We start from the raw sequence: 18,511 nt of genomic DNA, 5'->3' as shown, positions 1-18,511 counted from the left end.
AATTTGATCATTGCAGCTGCCAAGTTTGCAAGCACAAGAACAGCACTGCACAGTGTCATTTGCGTACCATGAGGTCAAAAGGAAGGAAAACCATGTCAGGTGACAAAGGACCACTTTCCATACAGACTTCATAGGCATTTCCTCTAATTTTTGGGGGGGTGTGGAGGAAACTGACCTAGAGCAAAGACATTGGCCGCAAGAGTTTAAAACAAACAGCTTTCAGCTTTAGAGGTGCCTTGGCGATGACTCTGAATACACTCGCTAGGCTCAGCTTGAATGATATGTGATAATAAAATCAGGCATGATTGTATAAAAACATCCTGCTGCATGAGCAGTGCCTTGAGGATGTCTCATGGATGGGTGTGAAACTATCCTTGATGTTGTTTCTCCAAAGAGTGTTCAAGTATAAAATGCTGAGACTGGCACAGTCAAAAGCCTAACTGGCCACAGGAGGCAGGGACTGTGAGCTCTCTTGTTCCACGATGGACAGCTATTACAAGGTAGGAACTCAATACATATTGGCTGAATTAAAAAGCCAATCTTCAAAGTCAAGTTCTTTCCACCATACCATCTATTCATGGTTGATTTTCCCCCCAAATGCAAATCAAGAAATCAGGTTGGTGTTAAGGAAATGAAAGTGGAGACAACTCCTAGTGTAGTTTCAAACTCATGTGAAAGCATTGATCCACTTTGAAAAGATCTGAGGGAGATTTCCAACAGATCAGTAGCAATCAAGTGACCCTTGCCAGGTTGGCTTAAGAAGACAAAAAGCCAAGGCCGGATTCCCTCTGGTTTGTAAGATAATACCAAAAGCTTGAAACCTCTCCCTTGGTGTTTTTTTTTTTTTTTTCAAGCAGAGGAAGTGCAATGAAAAAGAAACAAGTCTCCTACATTGTTAAGACTTCAAGAAAGGACAATAAAGGGCAGGAAATTTGAAAGGAAATCTGAGAATCTGCCCTTAAACTGGGCAGTTTTGCTTGTTTTCTCACAGTGTACGGTTGAGTTGTTTTTCCTGGGCATTACTCACTTCTGTCATGACCTTATGTTGTTTGCAGTAAATAGCATGAAGGGGCCCTGGCCAGGAGGGTGGCCATGATGTGACCTCCCAATGAGTAAATCAGCTCTCCTCGAAGACCTCAGAAGCCCACTAAAATTGGTGCCAGCCTCCTCCATTTGCGTTGCTTTAACAAAATACTCAACCCTGGGTAATTTAGCTAGAACAGAAATTTATTTCTCACAGTTCTGGAAGCTGGAAGCTCAAGATCACTTAGTGGCAGGCAGTGGCATTAGGAGTGAGGGGCTCCCTGCTAAGTTCGCTGCTCCCAAGAAGGTGCCTTACTGCCGGATGCTGCCATGCACGGCAGATGGCAGAAAGGTAGTCACATGACTGTGACTCCTAGCTTTTCACGTGGGACTAACCCATTCACCTCTCAAGGATCCCACCCCTTAATACAACCGCAGTGCAGATGAATTTTTAACATACATTTGAAAGGTCACAAGGAAACCACCCAAGTGAGAAGAAAGAAAGACATTTCCATCATGATTGTTGTATGTTCAGCTGGCTGTAAGAGACAAAATAGATTCTAGCTTCCAGTGTGGAGCATGAGAGGCACAAATCATGTTCAAGAGCCACCGATCAGCCTTGAGCAGAAGTTTTCTAACATGCTGCTGGATACCAGCTGGATCCTTCTGTCCACGGGAAATGGCCATATTTGTACGGATATAACATGTAGTACTAAGGATAGGGTGGGTTAAATAACCTAAACTTTGAAATGCTTTGAACTATCTTGCAATGAAAGTCAAGCTATAACATCTTGCACTTCACAAGACTTTTTTTTTTTTTAATAAAAGTTGTGCTATGCACCTAAGGTAAGTGCTTCCAACGTGTCCCCCATTCAAATAATCGGATTCACGAAGTTCACCTGGTGTTGGAGTAGGAGTAAAGATGTTTAAATGCTGCATGACCGGATGCCATCGAGAAGGTATACTGCGACTACATTTCACAGTCTCTTGTCACTCTTCGTCTAGTCTTTTCACTGATAGTTGTAGATGCTGCACCGACTCAATTTCTGTGGATTCCAGTGTAAAAATAAGTCTACAAAATGTGAATTTTACTGCAAGAAGCCAAGAGGAGAGGCCATGGTGGTGATGCAGCAAGCGGGAAGAGATGGCCAGCACACTCAGCCTTAGGGAACCTGCTGATTCCTCAAACAAAAACGTTCTCATCCCCGATGTGTCCTCTTCATCCTGGATTTGAATCTAACCTCTCCTGAACACTTATCAATGAGGTCACTCTTGATAACTCTTTTTACAATTGTCAAAACCCATCATCCCTTTCTGGCCCTACCCTAGAACCCATCCCTGAGTTTTCAGGAGAATCTGTTAACTTGCACACACGAGCTTTTTAAGTTTGCTGCTACCCTCTGCCAACCTGCAGCATTGTTTGGTCCATGCTTACTGTCACCCAGTGAACAGTCACTGCTGGCTCGCTATATCTCTCCACACTCCAAAGCCAAGTTTTCTTATCTCATCCTTAAGTTCCAAGATATCTACTTTTTTCATTAATTCCCCTTTTCTGTTAAAAAATAGATGCATATATGTAACTGCTAGATGAGGAATGCAGATACACACACACAGAGGGACTAGAACAATTTATAAAATTATTCATATATACAAGATGTGAATAGAGCAACGATTTTTGTCCTTTTTTTTTTAAGATTAAGGCTCAGGGTCTGAATGATGGGAATCAGCAACCAAAGGAAATCACTTTAGAAGTCAAAGCCAGTTTCTTTCCTGACAAGAGCTAGTTCAGGATTGGAGGGCCAGGGAGCCCCCTTTAAGCCACAGCTTCCTTGAGACTCGACCCTCTGAAGCTAAGGTCACAACTAGATGCACTGTCACACAGCCACCTTGTACACACATGGACCGGTGGTATTTCAGTACACCTGACCTACAACCACAGGAAATCGCCTGTTCAGTGTCAAGGGACTGCATTACCACGTGCGGCCACCCACGACAATCGAAGTATTATTTTTATCATCGCAAGATATTCATGGTATAATGTTGACCTAAAGGGATCCCCAAACTCCCTAGATTCCTATGCTTCTGGGAGATCTGGAAACGAAAGTGGTCAGGGTCCCGCCAGAAGTAAGGTAGAGCTCAAAAGCCATCTCATAGGAAAGGGGTGTGACTCCTGGCCTGGATGCCACTGATAATTAAAGTTTCATCTAACTGCCAAGGGAGCGTGTCTTGTATTAGTCGATTAGCTGCTGGAGTGAGTCTGTGAAGACATGGGCAGGAGACCTAAGGGACAAGGACTGGAGTTACGGGGTAAACCTCTCAGCTGTGAGTGGCAGCAGCAGCAGAAGGTTCCAGAAGTGAGCGATATGGACCGAACAAGGTATACAACAAGCTGAGACCTGCAGGGGCTCAAGTCAGCTGGCACATCCTCCCAAAATGCAAATCCCTGAGCCTAAGATAAAAGGCTGTTTTATAACAAGTGAGGCTGCTTGGACTCCTAAGGCATGGAGTAATTCTCACTAAGCCCCATTCCAGTGACTGACACACAATGAACCGTCGAGCCGCACAGATTAAGTTTCCAGCCAAAGCCCACAGAAGCCCGGAGCAAGGAAATTAATATTTTAGAGAAAACATTGGATTTTTTTTTTCATGGTTTTTCTGTGGATTTAAATTGCAGCAAACCAGCCTGAAGACTTCCTCGGAGACCATAGTAGAGACGTGACTGACAATGGGGGGAATCTATTCTCAGGGAAAAAAATCTTCATGCCTTCAGGGAAACCACTCGATGACCTCTAGAAGAAAGCTAGGCCCAATTAAAAGTTCTCCAGAGCCAATTCTCTCCTTGATGACTTGGACCTACCGCTCTAACTTCCCTTAGCCCAATATTTCCAGGACTTGGAATTGTTTATAATCCCGACCACTCCATCTGCAGCTAATTTTTCTCTTTTGACAAAACACTGTTTTTACAGCTCTTTTAAGATCAAAACTAAAAACACAGATGATCTAAACAAGGCTGGCAGAATCACCCTCCAATAAAGTATTATAATTAGAGTGTCTTAGGCAGGTTTCATAAACATGAGACTGTCAGATTTCCAGGACAGAAACAGCCTATAATTCTAAGACTGAGAACTGGAGAAATACAACAGGGAAAGGAAAAAAAAAAAGCCTGGGCCTCTATGATTACAGGTGCTAAGAAATGACCTGAGCATGCCTGTTTGGAACTTGAGGAGAATGAGAATTTTAAAGAGACTGTGTAATTGTTGCACCCCTTAGGGTCATCACTGGCCACTTGTGCCTGCATTAATAATTGAAATAAAGAAATATTTAAAATTCAGCTGTTTAATTGTGCCTGCCACATATGGTTCATGAGTAGCACATGGTGCAGCACAGAGAGGAAACTCAGGCAGTGTTACACAAGGTCTGTGCAGTAAGTACCGCGAAGATGATGACATCCGACACACCAGCTTCATGATGAAGACGACGAAGTGCAAGCTCCCTAAATCGCCCTCTCTGGACAACCGGAGATCTTGCTATGCGTAATTTGTTCTTGAATCATCCCTATGTGCCCTAGTCTCAGATCCATTATCATGACATGCAGGACATACATTCCAACATGACTGTTGAGGTGGAGCCTAACTAGAACTCTGGAGTCTTCAGAATTGCAAAGCCAGACGCTTCTCTGAGATTACTCTAGAAACCTGTAGGCACCCTGGGGAATGTTTGTCTGCACTTTATTCCATAGGCATCCGGAGGCTACTACACGTGGAGTCAGATCTGGACAGAAGCTGAGGCTGAGACGCAGGATCATGCAAACTGACACACTAAAGCGCTTCTCTTGACGTCTTCACAGACAATGAACAAATTATTGTTTGTTTAAAATCCCAATGTGCAGAGGATGGACCTCCCACCCCAGTGTAGGATCAGGAGCCAGCTTGATGCAAGGGGTGGGGTTTGTGACGCATCTCCAACCTTCAGTTGACCGCACTGCCATTGTGGGAAAAGATGGGGGTCTCACCTTCACTTTGTGACTCCTGGCCCTTTGTGGTTTTGTTAAGTTGGTTCCTGATTGTAAATGGCTAGTAACTAGGGAAGCAAGCCTAAGTTACATGATCTTGTATATAGGGTCAAGTAATCTGCCAACTTTCTGCTGAACAACCAATCCCTTTTCATCAGAAAGCCTTTGACCTAGTTAACAGTTAGCTCCTTCTGCCTGTCTTTTCCCAGGAAGAGGCTGCTCATGAGATGTCCAGGGGGGCTTGTGTTTTCATGGCTAATAGTACCAAAAACATGTGTCTGTTGAGGCCAGTGGACACGCAGACCTACAGGCACTTCCCAGTTTCCTCTTGGTTTCTTTGAAACAAGTGGAGAAGCATGACCCTTGAACTGGCAGGTGGACAATGGTGCATCTCTGTGAGTTACATCCAGCCTTGCAGACCCAGGCCAACTGTCTTCTTCGGAAAAGCTGCCTTTATCTCCCACCTCCACCCAACCCTCAGTGCTGTGCCTCCTTAGGTCTTGCTGTTGAACTACCTAGAGAGTAAGGCAGCAACCTGCATTTGCTCTAGTCCATGGGTGAGTTTCTGGAAGTCAAGAGATTCTTATTGTCCTAAAGCTTTACTCTAAATCTTTGCTCATATTTGCCGTATTGGGATTAAAATCAACAGAGGGGAGATTTTTAAACGCAGTAAATGGTATTTCTCTGCAGTAGACAGTCCAGTCATTCCTCTGTGCTCTCTCTCTCTCTCTTCAAATATTTCCTTTAAAAACTCCCCGAGAGAGGCTTTCTCAATGCCATCAGTGATTGCCAACCTGGATTCCACATCCAAACCATCTGGGGGGATCTTTTAACACAGCACTGAGGGCAGGGTCCTAGGCTTGGGCAGTGAATCAGAGCTTCTAGGAATTTAGCTTAGAGCTCAGGGTTGTTTTGAAAGCATTCAGTGGATTGCAATGTAAAAGCATGGTTAAAACATAAATGGAACACGGGAAAGGACCTATTGTATAAGGAGGAGAGAGCTTCATCAGGAACACACACACAGAGCAGTCAGAAACATGGAACATGGAACTATCGGACAGCGCTGCACCAGCCTCCAAGTGGCTCTTTCCAGTTTGCAAATCATGCTACAACAGGATGGAAGGAAGGAAGGAGTGGGTTGCCTGAGAAAGCTGAATCTCTAATGTGTGCTGACCTTTAAGGCACCAGGGACAGAGAGTTCAAGGAGACAAATGGGGCCAACCAGTGAGAACCTGGATCAGAGAGGGCAATTATCAACAAAACCCTTCTGAAAATTGCATCATTGGACAGAAGAAAATAAACAGGAAGTCAACAGAAACGTCTGAGTTCGTGTCTTCCCTTATCTCTGTCACGCTTGTAATGCCATCGGACAAATATACGCTGAGCTTCATCTGTATAGCAAAGTTGACAAAGGACCATTTCTGGAAGGTTTCAAGTCTATTTTTCTTGGCCAAATGACATCTGAGTCATCATGAATCAGTAGGTAGAAACTGTACTTTTCAAAAAGATGACATAAAAATATTATTCTGGAACAATGACTTTAGAACCCCCTCTTAAAACAAAGCACATAGATGTTGTGCCACAGCAGCACAAAACACTGCTTGGAACACACATAGGTCATATTGGAGTGTCAGTTCGGCCACTCTGATTCTCATCCAGCTTCCTTCTAATACACATTGTGGGAGATGGAAGATGGTGGACCAAGTGTTTGGTCCCTGTACCCACACAGAAAATCTGGTTCAAGTTCCTAGCTCCTAGCTTCCGCCTGCCCATCCCTAAATGTTGTGACCACTTGGAAAGTGCACCAACGAATTGAAGCTCTTTCTCTTCCTTTTCCTCTTTCTTTCTCTCTGCTTTCCACAGAAGTAGAATTATATATATATAATTTTACTTATAAGTCAGAATTACTGAGACAAAAGGAGAGAGAAAGAAATCTTCCATCCACTGGTTCACTCCCTAACTGGCCACTACAGCCAGAGCCGGGCTGGCTAGGGACCAGGAGCTTCTTCTGGGTCTGCCACACAGGTGCAGGGTTCCAAAGTTTTGAGCCATCCTCCACTGCTTCCCAGGCCATTAGCACAGAGCTGGATCGGAAGTGCAGCAGATGGGACACAAACTAGCATTCACATGGGAAGTTGCAGCCACAGGAGAAGAATTAGCCTGATATGAAACCATACCAGCCTCTAGACTAATAATAATAATAATAATAATAATAATAATAATAATAGTTGAATAGTAAAAAGAAAAAAAGCACACAAAAAACTCACGTCAAAATATCTTCCAGTTTGATGAGAATCTCTCCACCTATCACGGAAATTCATGACACCAGTCACTGTTTCGTGAGGCTCATCTTGGATGGAAAATCCCCGCCAAGGAGAAAAGATGACACCAAGCCCCAGCCCTAACAAAGTCCCTGGAAATGATCACCTAAGGTGTGTAGGAGCAGGGAGAGACGTCTGTTACAGTTCACTGCTCGCTTACCACATCCTTCACCAAATCAGATCCCATGAGCTTCTCTTCTGAGAATGGCAGAAGCCTAATTTAACAGGGTAGGACAGACCACTAAAGGCGGTTCCTTCAGGGGTCCTTGGCAAACATCATGGCCACAAAGCTCTCTCTGCTACTTTTCAATGGTCAACTTTTATATAAAACAATGTGAATAAATATTAGTATCTGGGCTGCTTGTGTTCTGCCAGTCAGAGAGGGTGTTTTTGTTTGTTTTTGTTTGTTTGCTTTTTTCCTTCTAGGAAAAGAAGCAAAATATAACACCAGACTTCCATCTATGTGGTGAAGAAGGGTTGTTTCTGCAGAAAAATACCCATATCAAGTTGGCCATCTTGAAGAGGGAACGGCAAAACCGCAGACCCAGAATGAGAGGCGCAACCCTTTCTAAATGGCAACTGTAGTCTACTGGCAAAAGTGACAGAACACTCGAGAAGGCAGACTACCTGGTGTTTCAAGCAAAGCTGCCCCCACAAGAAAAGGGGAAAAAGAAAATGACTCATTACATAGTCTGAACTCCAGTGAGACGGGTGGACAAAACCGTCAAAGAAGTGTGGTTGGAAGGAGGAACTTGTCCCGTCTTAGCTATACAGAGCTTACAATTCTTCAAGCAAGGACACAACTTGTAATGTCAATCCTTCCATGCCTGCTCCACACTGTAGTTCTGGAAACATGAAGGACCACACACTTTACACAGTCTTCCTTATCAATGAAACAGTGAGAGAGCACAATGATTGAAATTGGCAAAATGATGAAAAGACAAACTCATGGTACTTTACAATGTCTCAGTGGATGAATGGTCCCATTACAGCTTGGGTAGGTGGCTTCATCTTTCTGGGCCTCCAATTCCACATCTGTAAAATGGAATAATTACACCCATCTTAGGGGATTATTTTCAAGATTAAATATGACATGTAAGTGAAATTGTATTGCCAATAATAAAGCCCTCAGTTTTTTCTTAGAAAAAAAATAAAAGCTTATTTTATGTATTTGAAAGGCAGAGTTACAGAAAGACAGACAGAGAGAGAGAGACAGAGAGAGAGAGAAAACATTTTCTGTCTGCTAATTCATGACTCTACCCCCAGTAGCCAAAGAAGCTACAGCTGGGTCAAGACAAACACAGGAGTGTGGAATTCCATTACCAGGCATGCTCAGTGGAAGTAGAGCATGCAGGAGTTGAACTGACATCCGTATTGAATGCCAACATTGTAGACCAGCACTGTGTAGGCTGTGCCATAATACTGGCCCCATAAACTGCTCTGTTCATGTCATAGAAGTTAAGTGTCATGACATCAGAGATGGTTAATGCATTCTCTTTAATGCTACCATACTAGAATTTGCTTTTTCCCCTTCTCCACCTCCCGTGAATCTCTGTGGCAGTTAGATTATCCAAATCACTTTTCTTTTGTGATTTCCTGGCACTAGATTGTTTGCTTGTTTGTATTTGCATAGACAAGAAGGTAAATAACAAATGTGTGACTCTTACGTCACTTTTAATGCTTAGTTTAACAGTTATTTTAACAATGAAAGATACAAGGCAAAGGATACAGGCAGAGAAGTCCAAGAAAAGCAACATCTTGGTCTGCATCTCTGGTCCTCACTGGTGACATGCATACTGCACCTTAGCAAACTGGGGTTTAAAAATTTAAATGATCTTTTCCCCAATGTCATTATCAGCTGTCACTCTGATTCCCTCATTTTCTTGTAACTTCAAGGCACCTGAATTTATAGAGTGCAAGAACCAAATTAGCCATCCCGGTCACACTGGGTAACACGGAAGTGGATTAAAGAGAAGTAATGTAGAACCATCAACATTTCTCAAGCTTCTCACAGGCACCCTCCTCCTTTCCTGAAGACATTTTATTAAAGTACTGATCATGATCAAAACAGTACATTGTATCAGAGGTCAAGTATTGTTTTTCACTTCCTTTCCCAGAACTTCATAAAGATGAATGTCTGGAGAAAGTTACCAAGAAGAACAAAATTGTTCTATCTAGCAGAACTCAACTTAAATAGATATTCAATACTTACTTTGCTTTCATTTAAAACAATTTACATCTTGGGAGTTGAAAACCCAATGAACTTGGCTTGTAGAAGGTTAGAGTGAATTGCCACTGCAACAGTTATTCAAGAAGGAAGTCATCTATTAAGAAATATTTGCCTCCTATGCCCTGAAATATCACAGGCATCTCATTAATAAACTGATAATGGGCAACACAGAGATTGTGAAAATACATTATAAAGTGTCAAATAAATATGATTGCATAACTGCTACAAATATTCTCTTCTACATCATCATTAGACTCTCAGAAGATAAATGTTTTCAGTAGCTTTGAAAGCTAACCAATAGCACATCATGTCAACCATGGACAGTGTCACAGAAGACTAAAACCTAATACCAAAAGCCTTACATCATGTCTTTTTATCCCATAGATACAGTGTAACAGGCAATAGCTCATCCATCTATGAACTTGCTGGTGACTCCAGAATCCCCATAAAGGAGTGTCTTTTTGCTTGATGACCTAATGAGTGGGCAAGCAGAAGGGTCTGGAAATGTAGTTGCACACGAAGCACATACTTCCTAATACCTGGTCTGCAGGCTCATTTAGGTAGGTCTGCAGGGAGCTGATGGAGACCAGGGGCTGAAACACTTTAAGATCTTCCTTGTGGACTCATGTTTATTAAATTCCCATGTTGCAAAGGATTCATATTGAAGTCTCCTTAACACCCGTCATTTTAGTTTTTGCATGTTTCATTTTATTTGAAAAACAGAGAAGCAGAGATCTTTCATTTCCTGGTTCACTCCACAAATACCTACAAACATCAGGGTCAGGCCAGGCCAGTCAGGAGCCTGGAACTCATTTCAGATCTCTCATGTGGATGGTAGGAATGGAACTATTTGAGCCTCTTTGCTGCCTCCAAGAGTGAGCTTTATCAAGAAACTGGAATCTGGAACTACACGGGACCTTAAACACTCCACTGTGTGTTGAGTTCCCACTGGCATCTTACCTCTGTGTCGAATGCCATCTAAATACCTGTTACTGCAACACAGTTCACTGCAAAATGCAGTCTTACTCCTTTGCAATAGGAAATATTTGCCCTTGGTGAGGTAGATCATTGTCTTTAGCTCCTCTCCATTGCACCAACACTCCTTAAGCTACCCCTTCTTCAACAATCCCAGTGGTGGTAGATAACTCATGATTCACTAAAATGAAAGGTAGTGAGCAAATAGCAGTCCTGAGCAAATAACGTTTTCTAGTTTCTAGAGTCACAGTGAATGGAATCCTCTACCAAAAATTCACACAAAGGATAAATGAATCAAAAGCGGCCTGTGATGGATGGAAAAACAACAGTCCTTAAAGCCCACACATTGCAACACCCCTAAATTCACAGAAACTGAAGACCGCAGACAGAGCTAATCTCACTGTAAAGAGCAACTTACACACAACAGATTGTTCAAGATTTCCCCATGCCTATTTCTAAGTGAGACAAAGGTGACTACAGAGAACAAAGCCACCGACACACTTGGAGGTGAGGAAGCGCATGGGTGTAGAAGAAAAATCTCCACACCTTGTCTTAGATCCAGAGTCCATCTTGCCTTGAAAAGCAATGAGTACTCAACAGCGAAATGTACAACACATAAACCAACATGTGTAGTGTGAAGTCATGGCTAAGTACTAGTATAGAATCAGAACTTTCTTCTTCTAAGAGTATTCATTTTAATAAAAGGAGTTGGCCTGCAAGTATAAACATAGGTAGCATGGTGAATGGACCATATGATTGAGACACAAGTCCTAGTAGATAGGCCAGGAGCAAAAGTAGTAAAATCAAAAAATATGCAAAAGAAAGAACCCACAGAAGAAGCGACACTTAGAGCAGGTGGTATTTCAGAGGATGGAACTGCAGCAATGGTAGGAGACTGGTAGAGAATGAAAAAATGTATGGGGGCAGAGGTTGGGATCAAGAGCCATCACAGGCTAGGTGATGGGACAGCAGAAGGATAAGTGACCAAGTCCAGATCAAGTGGCCACCCAGGGCGTGAGGCTCACCTACAGAACAGCATATAGGGAAGAGGCTCCTCCTGATAAAATCTGTTTTGTGTCTCATTAGTGTACAGAGCTACTGAAGCCATTTCTGACCTCATATAGAAACGTGTCTGATTATTTAGGATTTGTACAGATGATCCACGGAAGGCTTTCCAGCATGGAACATCTGTTCAAAGTGATAACTTGGAGAACACATGAACTGATGCTGATGCCTGCAGGTCAACAATAGAAGTGACACATGATATTGCTGAGGAAAAGACAAGTAAGAGGTTCATTAAAAAAATATTTATTTATTTTTATTGGAAAAGGAGATTTACAGAGACAAGGAGAAACAAAGATCTTTGATCTGCTGGTTCACTCCCCAAATGGCCACAACAGCTGGAACAGAGTTGATCCAAGGCCAGGAGCCAGGAGCTTCTTCCTGCACTCCCACATGAGTGCAGGATCCTAAGGCTTTGGGCTGTCCTCTACTGCTTTCCTAGACCTTAAGCGGGGAGCTGGATAGAAAGTGGAGCAGCCAGGGCATGAATCGGCACCTAAATAGGGTACCAGCTTTCACAGGCAGAGAATTAACCAATTGAGTCATCATGTTGGGTCCAAGGGTTCTTGCAAGTAACAGAAAACAGCTCAGCTTTGTGTAGTGGTAGGATAGTGGAAGCATAATTCAAGACTAAAAATGAAACCAAATGGTTATGGTTTGCGTGTAAGTAGGTAAACAAATATCTGATAAAAGGATTCTAGATGTTACGATGTTAGGCGTGTTCTGATGAATAACTTGAGATTTGACGCAACAGGAAGCAACATCAGCTATGTGTTGCAAAGCAAGGTTTCTTTGCTCTCTCTCTCTTTTTTTTTTAATCAATCTGTTGGGTATATACTTTGTATAGAACAGAGTGTTACAGATTTCAAGAAACACCAAATCTACCATGCAAAAAGGCCTACATGTGTCACTGCAAAAGTTTAAGGAGGTAAATGCACCTGCCATGGAGTTCAGAAACAAAGCTCATCCTTGGATTCTGCAGTTCATGGTCAAAGAAGAGATAATCCAATGATGGAAGATCCATTAAGGTTGCTTCAGTGAAACAGACTGGTTTAAAACCCTTGCCAGGGGCACACCCTCTCCTCCACTCATCTTAGTGCGCTATTATGTACAGTTAAGGCGGGCCTTCAGAGAGAAGTTCAACTTCCATTTGAATCCTCCTCTTGTTTACAACAGAGACAAGCCTGGTGCTACGCACCAGAATCACTGCCAATAACTCACTTCCTCTTTCCAAAATGCTTTCGGGCTAGGAGCACAGTGATTCTCAAAGCACGAGGTGTCCAGGTATTATCTGCTGATCTTGCACAAATGCAGGTGTGAGTGCAAGGAAGTACAAGGAAGGACCCAAGGCCCTTCATTTTCAATTCATTCTCGGAGCTGGGCTATTGCTGCTGGTTCCAGCCCCGTCCTAAGAACAGCAAGAGATAAGACTGTCTTGAGTTGCTGTCATTGGTAAACAATAGCCAACCACGGTTTGCAGGGTCAGCATGCTGGAGCTCAACATTTGGACCTCAATGCAAATGACAATGTGACTGTCTAGAGAGCAGTGAAGTTCCTAAAGGAGTCAGAAAGTAGAACAAACCAGTCCATGGTTGGGGGCCACAAGAATGGTAAGTAGGCAGCAAAGGAAAACACTGGCCCTTGACTCACTCTTGGAAATCAATGGGTGGTAAGAGAGGTAATCCAAATTATGAGACCAGAAGTTTATTCTTATGGTAGAACTTACAGTAATAGAAGAAACTCAAGGTGGCAAGAAATTATTTACAGGATAACAAGAAATTCCAGAATCATGAATTTAAAAGACATCACTATTGTTTTTTGTTTCTTCTTTTGTCATGAACAGGGATTTCCAAAAGTTCATGGAAATCACATTTATCACAAAAGACTGAAATTAACGCATCATTTCTCATATATGTATTTCCGTAGTTTCTGAAGACACACTCATAGACACAGATTTCAAATAATTTCAATCCAAAACATATATAAATATATATATATATATCTTTTAAATCCTTTTTCCATGGGTCTTTTGAAATCCCTCTGTTTGACATATGAAAGCATGGTCTGTGTTGGCGCAATGCTATGGGTCACACAGAATACAACAAGAACGCCACGGGTAGGAAGACTGTCACTCAGGTAAGAGTGGTTCAGAGATTCCTAGGCAGGACTAGCAAGAATCTGCAAGCTCTACAGAGGCGCAGTTACAGCACTCGGAGCGGCTCTCCCACCTAAATAGCAGTCTGGAACCATGTGCAGCAAATTCAGTCTTTCCAGAGAGTATTTTAAGAAAACTGGGGGAGAAATCATTAAAAGGCAACAGAACAATAATTAGACAATATTTCTCTCTTTCCCAATAAATAACCCAACCAGCCAAACCAGAAACTTCCTTGAATTTCACTTCTAGACAGGACAAAGCTTTTCAAAATACATATGTACCTTAAGAAAAGTCTTCACAGACACTATTCTCATTTCAGATGATGGGGAGCACTACCTGAGCCAAGTAAGTCCTTTCTTTGGCCAGAATGGTTGAGCTAAGCTGAGATAAACAGACCAATGCTAGTGTATATGAAAATTTCAAAATAACTGTTTTTTTTTTTTTAGCATCAGTCATTTCTATCAAACTTCAAGTAGAGGTTTTCAGTCTTTGTCAGTTTAACCTGTTATGACTTACGGCAGTTTTGTTCAGCATTGTGTCAGTGTTTTTTAAGTCAACTTCAATGATATTCTTTACTATCCCAGAGAATGAAAGCTTTTGGAACAGAAGAAAAAAAATGGAGATCTCATTTAGTCTAAGTTTTGTCAGTTTTACCCAAACTAAATGAGACCTGGGAGATGGAGGACATGACCTGGTTAACCAACTGCCTTGATGCCAGGCACCACACACTCTAGTCTTTGCTTGTTATCACCTAGGCAAGACTCCAACCAATCTCAACACAAGGGTCATCTCTGCTTTACCTTTCATGCAAAATCTAGGTTTTGTGATAATGACCTATTTGTAACTTCTTCTCTACTTGTCACAGGGCTGTAAAGTTGGAAAAATGGTGGAGGATTAGCTAAATCTGGAGAAGAGCTTTGGTTTGGTGACATAACAATAGACTTGTCTCACTCTCTTCATTTACTTCCCAAGCCAACAATCAAGCCCTACGGTTAGGTGAGGTATAGATCAGGGTCTTATGGAAGCTGAAACTTGTACACTTCAGGGGCATTCTTTGAAAAAAAAATTATACAATTAGGACTAGAAATTTACATATGGAAGTATTTACAGTTAAAATAATCTTCTATAAATTGTAAATTCTGAAAAACTGAAAATTCCATGAATAAAACTGGATTTTAAAAAATAGTCATCAAACTACTAAGCACATTTCTGAAATACTTTGTCCCAATTTTTTCCTGCATTATATTTGGCCACTTCTTTTCTTGACATTTTGCAATATCAGCTACTCAGAGAAAAAAAATCAGTCAGTCTTTCCTCTACAACTGATCAGAATTTCTTTCAATTTACTGAATAAATTGAACAAGTTTACTTCTTTCCACAGCTCATCATGGATTACATTACCTACATCTATTTAATTGCTTCCAAATCTGGAAAAACTTCTATAAAGCAACCTTTATAGATGAACTACATGATTCAGGGCATCATAGGAGTTCTGAAATACTGTCTGACCTGACACTTGTTAACCTCATTGACAGGGCTTTTCTCAGTGCCAGGTGATGGACCCAGACCAGGGAGAAGGCTTGAAGACCAAGCTCCGTGAGCTTCATGATACCATTTAATATTAAAGCATGCAGCCATAGTCGATGCCGTCAGGCACTCCTCCAAACCTCCCAGATCAAGTGCCTCTTCCACTCAGAACTTGGACTGCCTGATGGCATAATGGTTCCCAGATTCAGCCAAGATTGTATCACTTCATGCACATTTTTCATTTTGCCACTGAAGTCACAAGACAGGACAATGTCAAATCTGTGGGATGGAAACCAAGGATTGTTTTATTTTGCTGGAGAAATTAAATCAGATAATATATCACCGGGAAATTCAACCATCATTATTTTTCCTAAACTTTGGGATCATCCAACACCTTTGCTATAATCTAGTAAACAAGTATTTATTTCAATTAAGTCAGCCTGGTCTCTATAAATGAGTGGGTCTATATCCCCAAAACAGACCACTTCGGTTGCAATCCCAGCCTAATCATTTGTAATCAGGTAGTTTCAGACAAATGTCTTCATCTCTGGAGGACTTATAAAGAGTATTGTAAAACCTACCACCTGAAGTTGTAGTAAGGGCTACATAATACACATTAAGTGTTCACCACGATGCTTGCATTTGCATGATGCAGGTAGCCGCTCCCCACATTGGGAATCTTGTCCAACAACTCTCTTGAGAGAAATTATCAAGGTACTAAGGTCAAGTCGATTTCTCTATGCGACAAATTTTACAAAGTCTAGAAGTGATGGGTAGCAATCCACAAAGCAGTAGTGACTCACATGCTTTGTAATGATTTACTACTTTCATAAAAAGAGATGCTGTGGCCCATGCTGAAGATGTCCACATTTGACCCAAAAATTTCCTTTCCTTCCACAGCACTGGGGAGCTTTTGTCTTCTCTAAACCACCTTGCCATTTCTGTTTTCTTTAAAGAGGCTTTAGAAGCACATGGGTTATTTAAATAAAATAGGTGAAATTGCAGGAAGAAAGCATTTCGATGATACTTCACCTTGCACCAGTGGTCTCAAGACACCGTGTACACATAACTAAGGTGGCAGAAATCTCAAACAAAAATATTGTGTAAGTGAAAAAGTGGATAGAACAAGTCAAATGGGTAGAGCTAAATTTCCATTAAGAGAAACTACAAACTATGAAAAAAATTAAATTTCTTAAGGGATATAGAACATTATAATTAAGAGAAAGATTGCTTGCTTTTTAAAATCAAGGAGCAACGCCCTCTGCTCCAGGGAAAATACGATGTGACAAACAAAATCTATTTACTACCCAGCATCTCCACAGAGGCACAGAGCTGATGCCAGATGCACACTTAATCCTGGAAGGTCCAGGGCAAAAGTAGAATAGAGGATCACATAACATAGGTCCAGCATTTATAGTCATTATTCAGTTGGCAAACTGGCTCAGTCAACCAGGTTTTATTCTTCTACCCTGACTGATAAACCTATCTTCCCAACATCTTGGAAGACTCGGTAATCTTCAGAACTAATTCTTAACATATTGCAAGTTCTTTGGGATTGGATGGTATGCAGAGACTTCAACCTGAGCTGAATGCTGGTCAATAACCTGCCTTGCTCTTCGCTTGGCCTCTTCAAAGAGACACTATGAATTATGTAGCTATGGACAATCAAATGTATGCCTTTCTCTCTCTCACTTTCTCTCTCTCTCCCTTTCTTTCCTTCACACACACATACACACACACACACACACCCCACACCACACCATACACACACATACCACACACACTGAAGGATCCCTTCAGCTGAGGTTTGCCAAGGTCTTCATAGATTTTGATCTACAACCATCAAGGCAAGGACTTCAAGGTCTTCAGTACCCAAAACATGGTCTCAGAAATGGGATAGGATAGCAACTGGCACACTGGGAGTCTTCTCACCCCACAAGCATAGGCCTGGCTAGAGAAGAACAAAAGCAGAATGCCATCCAAACCTAGGACATGGCACCCTTTTGCCCATACACCAGGTGTCTTACCCATATTTTTTGGGCTGACAGCTGAAAAAAAACTTAGAGGAAAACATTCCATCAGAAAAACAGCAAGCTGGGGAAAGAGCTGCATATCTTGACTGCCCAGATCAATTCCCACCAGTCCCAGGCACTCGGCTGACCTGCAGCTAAAATCCTTCTAATTATTTATAAAGGCAGATAACCTGCAACTCTTAAGAAGTCCAAACAGGGCGTGGTACATTGAGGAATTTGACAACATGCAGGGAACAGCTGCTCCACCCTGGGTGCCAAGACCTTGGGAGCTGATCTTGGCAAATGAAAGCCAGAGTCATCCTCACACAAAAGAAGGTAGAAGAATCTTAACTACTTCTAGCAAGTTTTTGGATTACCTAAACCTCAGTGTCTAATTGCTCTCTTTTCTCTCTATTCTTATGCTCACCTGCACCTGTTTGAGGCCAGGGCATGGATGAAGCTCTTATGTACTCATGATCTGTGACCTATCACAAATATCTCTGAGCATGGCCCATATCCAACTGATGTCAACGGCCAAACCATAGGTCCCTCACAGAGGGTCCCCCACCACCACCAAGCAGGTCATCCTCAGACTGGCAACTTTATTGTTTCTGTGTAGCCAGAAACTCCACCCTATCTTGACGTTTTGTGAGACAAAGGCTGGAGGAAGAGGCAGCTCAAGCAAACAAAGCAAGCTAATTCAATCAAGAGCACTAAACCCACGATGTGAAATAGTAAATTTCCTCTGTCTCAAATACTGCATTTTCGCCCCTCCCTCACTTCCCTTCCAATACACTTCTAGATCATGAAAGTGGGCCTGGCAGAATGCAGGGGAGACCACACACACACACACACACACTCACACACATACAAACGCACACACATATCTCAAGTGACATTTTACAAAATAGACAAGAAAGTTGATGTTACACATTTTCTTATTTAGATCATATTATAGAAGCTGGCTTGGGATAGGTTGTCCAACGTTAGCTCACCCACCATGCTTTCTCCCTAACATCTCCCTGAGCTGGGCCAAGGGGCCCATGCAGCATTCTCAACCCTCTGAACCGATGGGCCAGGCCAACAAGTAGAGTAATCATTACCTAGCCCTACTCGGAGACAGCAAGTTCCCAGCCAGTGATATTACAAGGGGCAGAGGGAGAGCAAAGTAGGTGGGGAGAATTCTTGCTATTC

General features: G+C 42.2%; 1 protein-coding gene across 2 annotated transcripts in view; it reads right to left on the bottom strand.

Moving 5' to 3' along the window:
• The window catches only part of TGFBR2 (transforming growth factor beta receptor 2), a 78,000-nt gene that overhangs the window by 55,052 nt on the left and 4,437 nt on the right, over positions 1 to 18,511 (bottom strand). The window contains exon 2 of one of the 2 annotated variants that reach the window (XM_004588259.2): positions 8,317 to 8,391. The exons of the other annotated variant lie outside the window; for it this stretch is intronic. Within the exon in view, the coding sequence (XP_004588316.2) occupies positions 8,317 to 8,391 (75 nt within the window). The remainder of the gene's footprint in view (positions 1 to 8,316; positions 8,392 to 18,511) is intronic. 2 annotated transcript variants of the gene reach the window in all.

The sequence above is a fragment of the Ochotona princeps genome, chromosome 30 (assembly GCF_030435755.1).
Source record: "Ochotona princeps isolate mOchPri1 chromosome 30, mOchPri1.hap1, whole genome shotgun sequence".
Taxonomy (NCBI): Eukaryota; Metazoa; Chordata; class Mammalia; order Lagomorpha; family Ochotonidae; genus Ochotona; species Ochotona princeps.
Note: the sequence above shows the minus strand (reverse complement) of the source record. Positions and strands in the feature narration are given on the sequence as shown.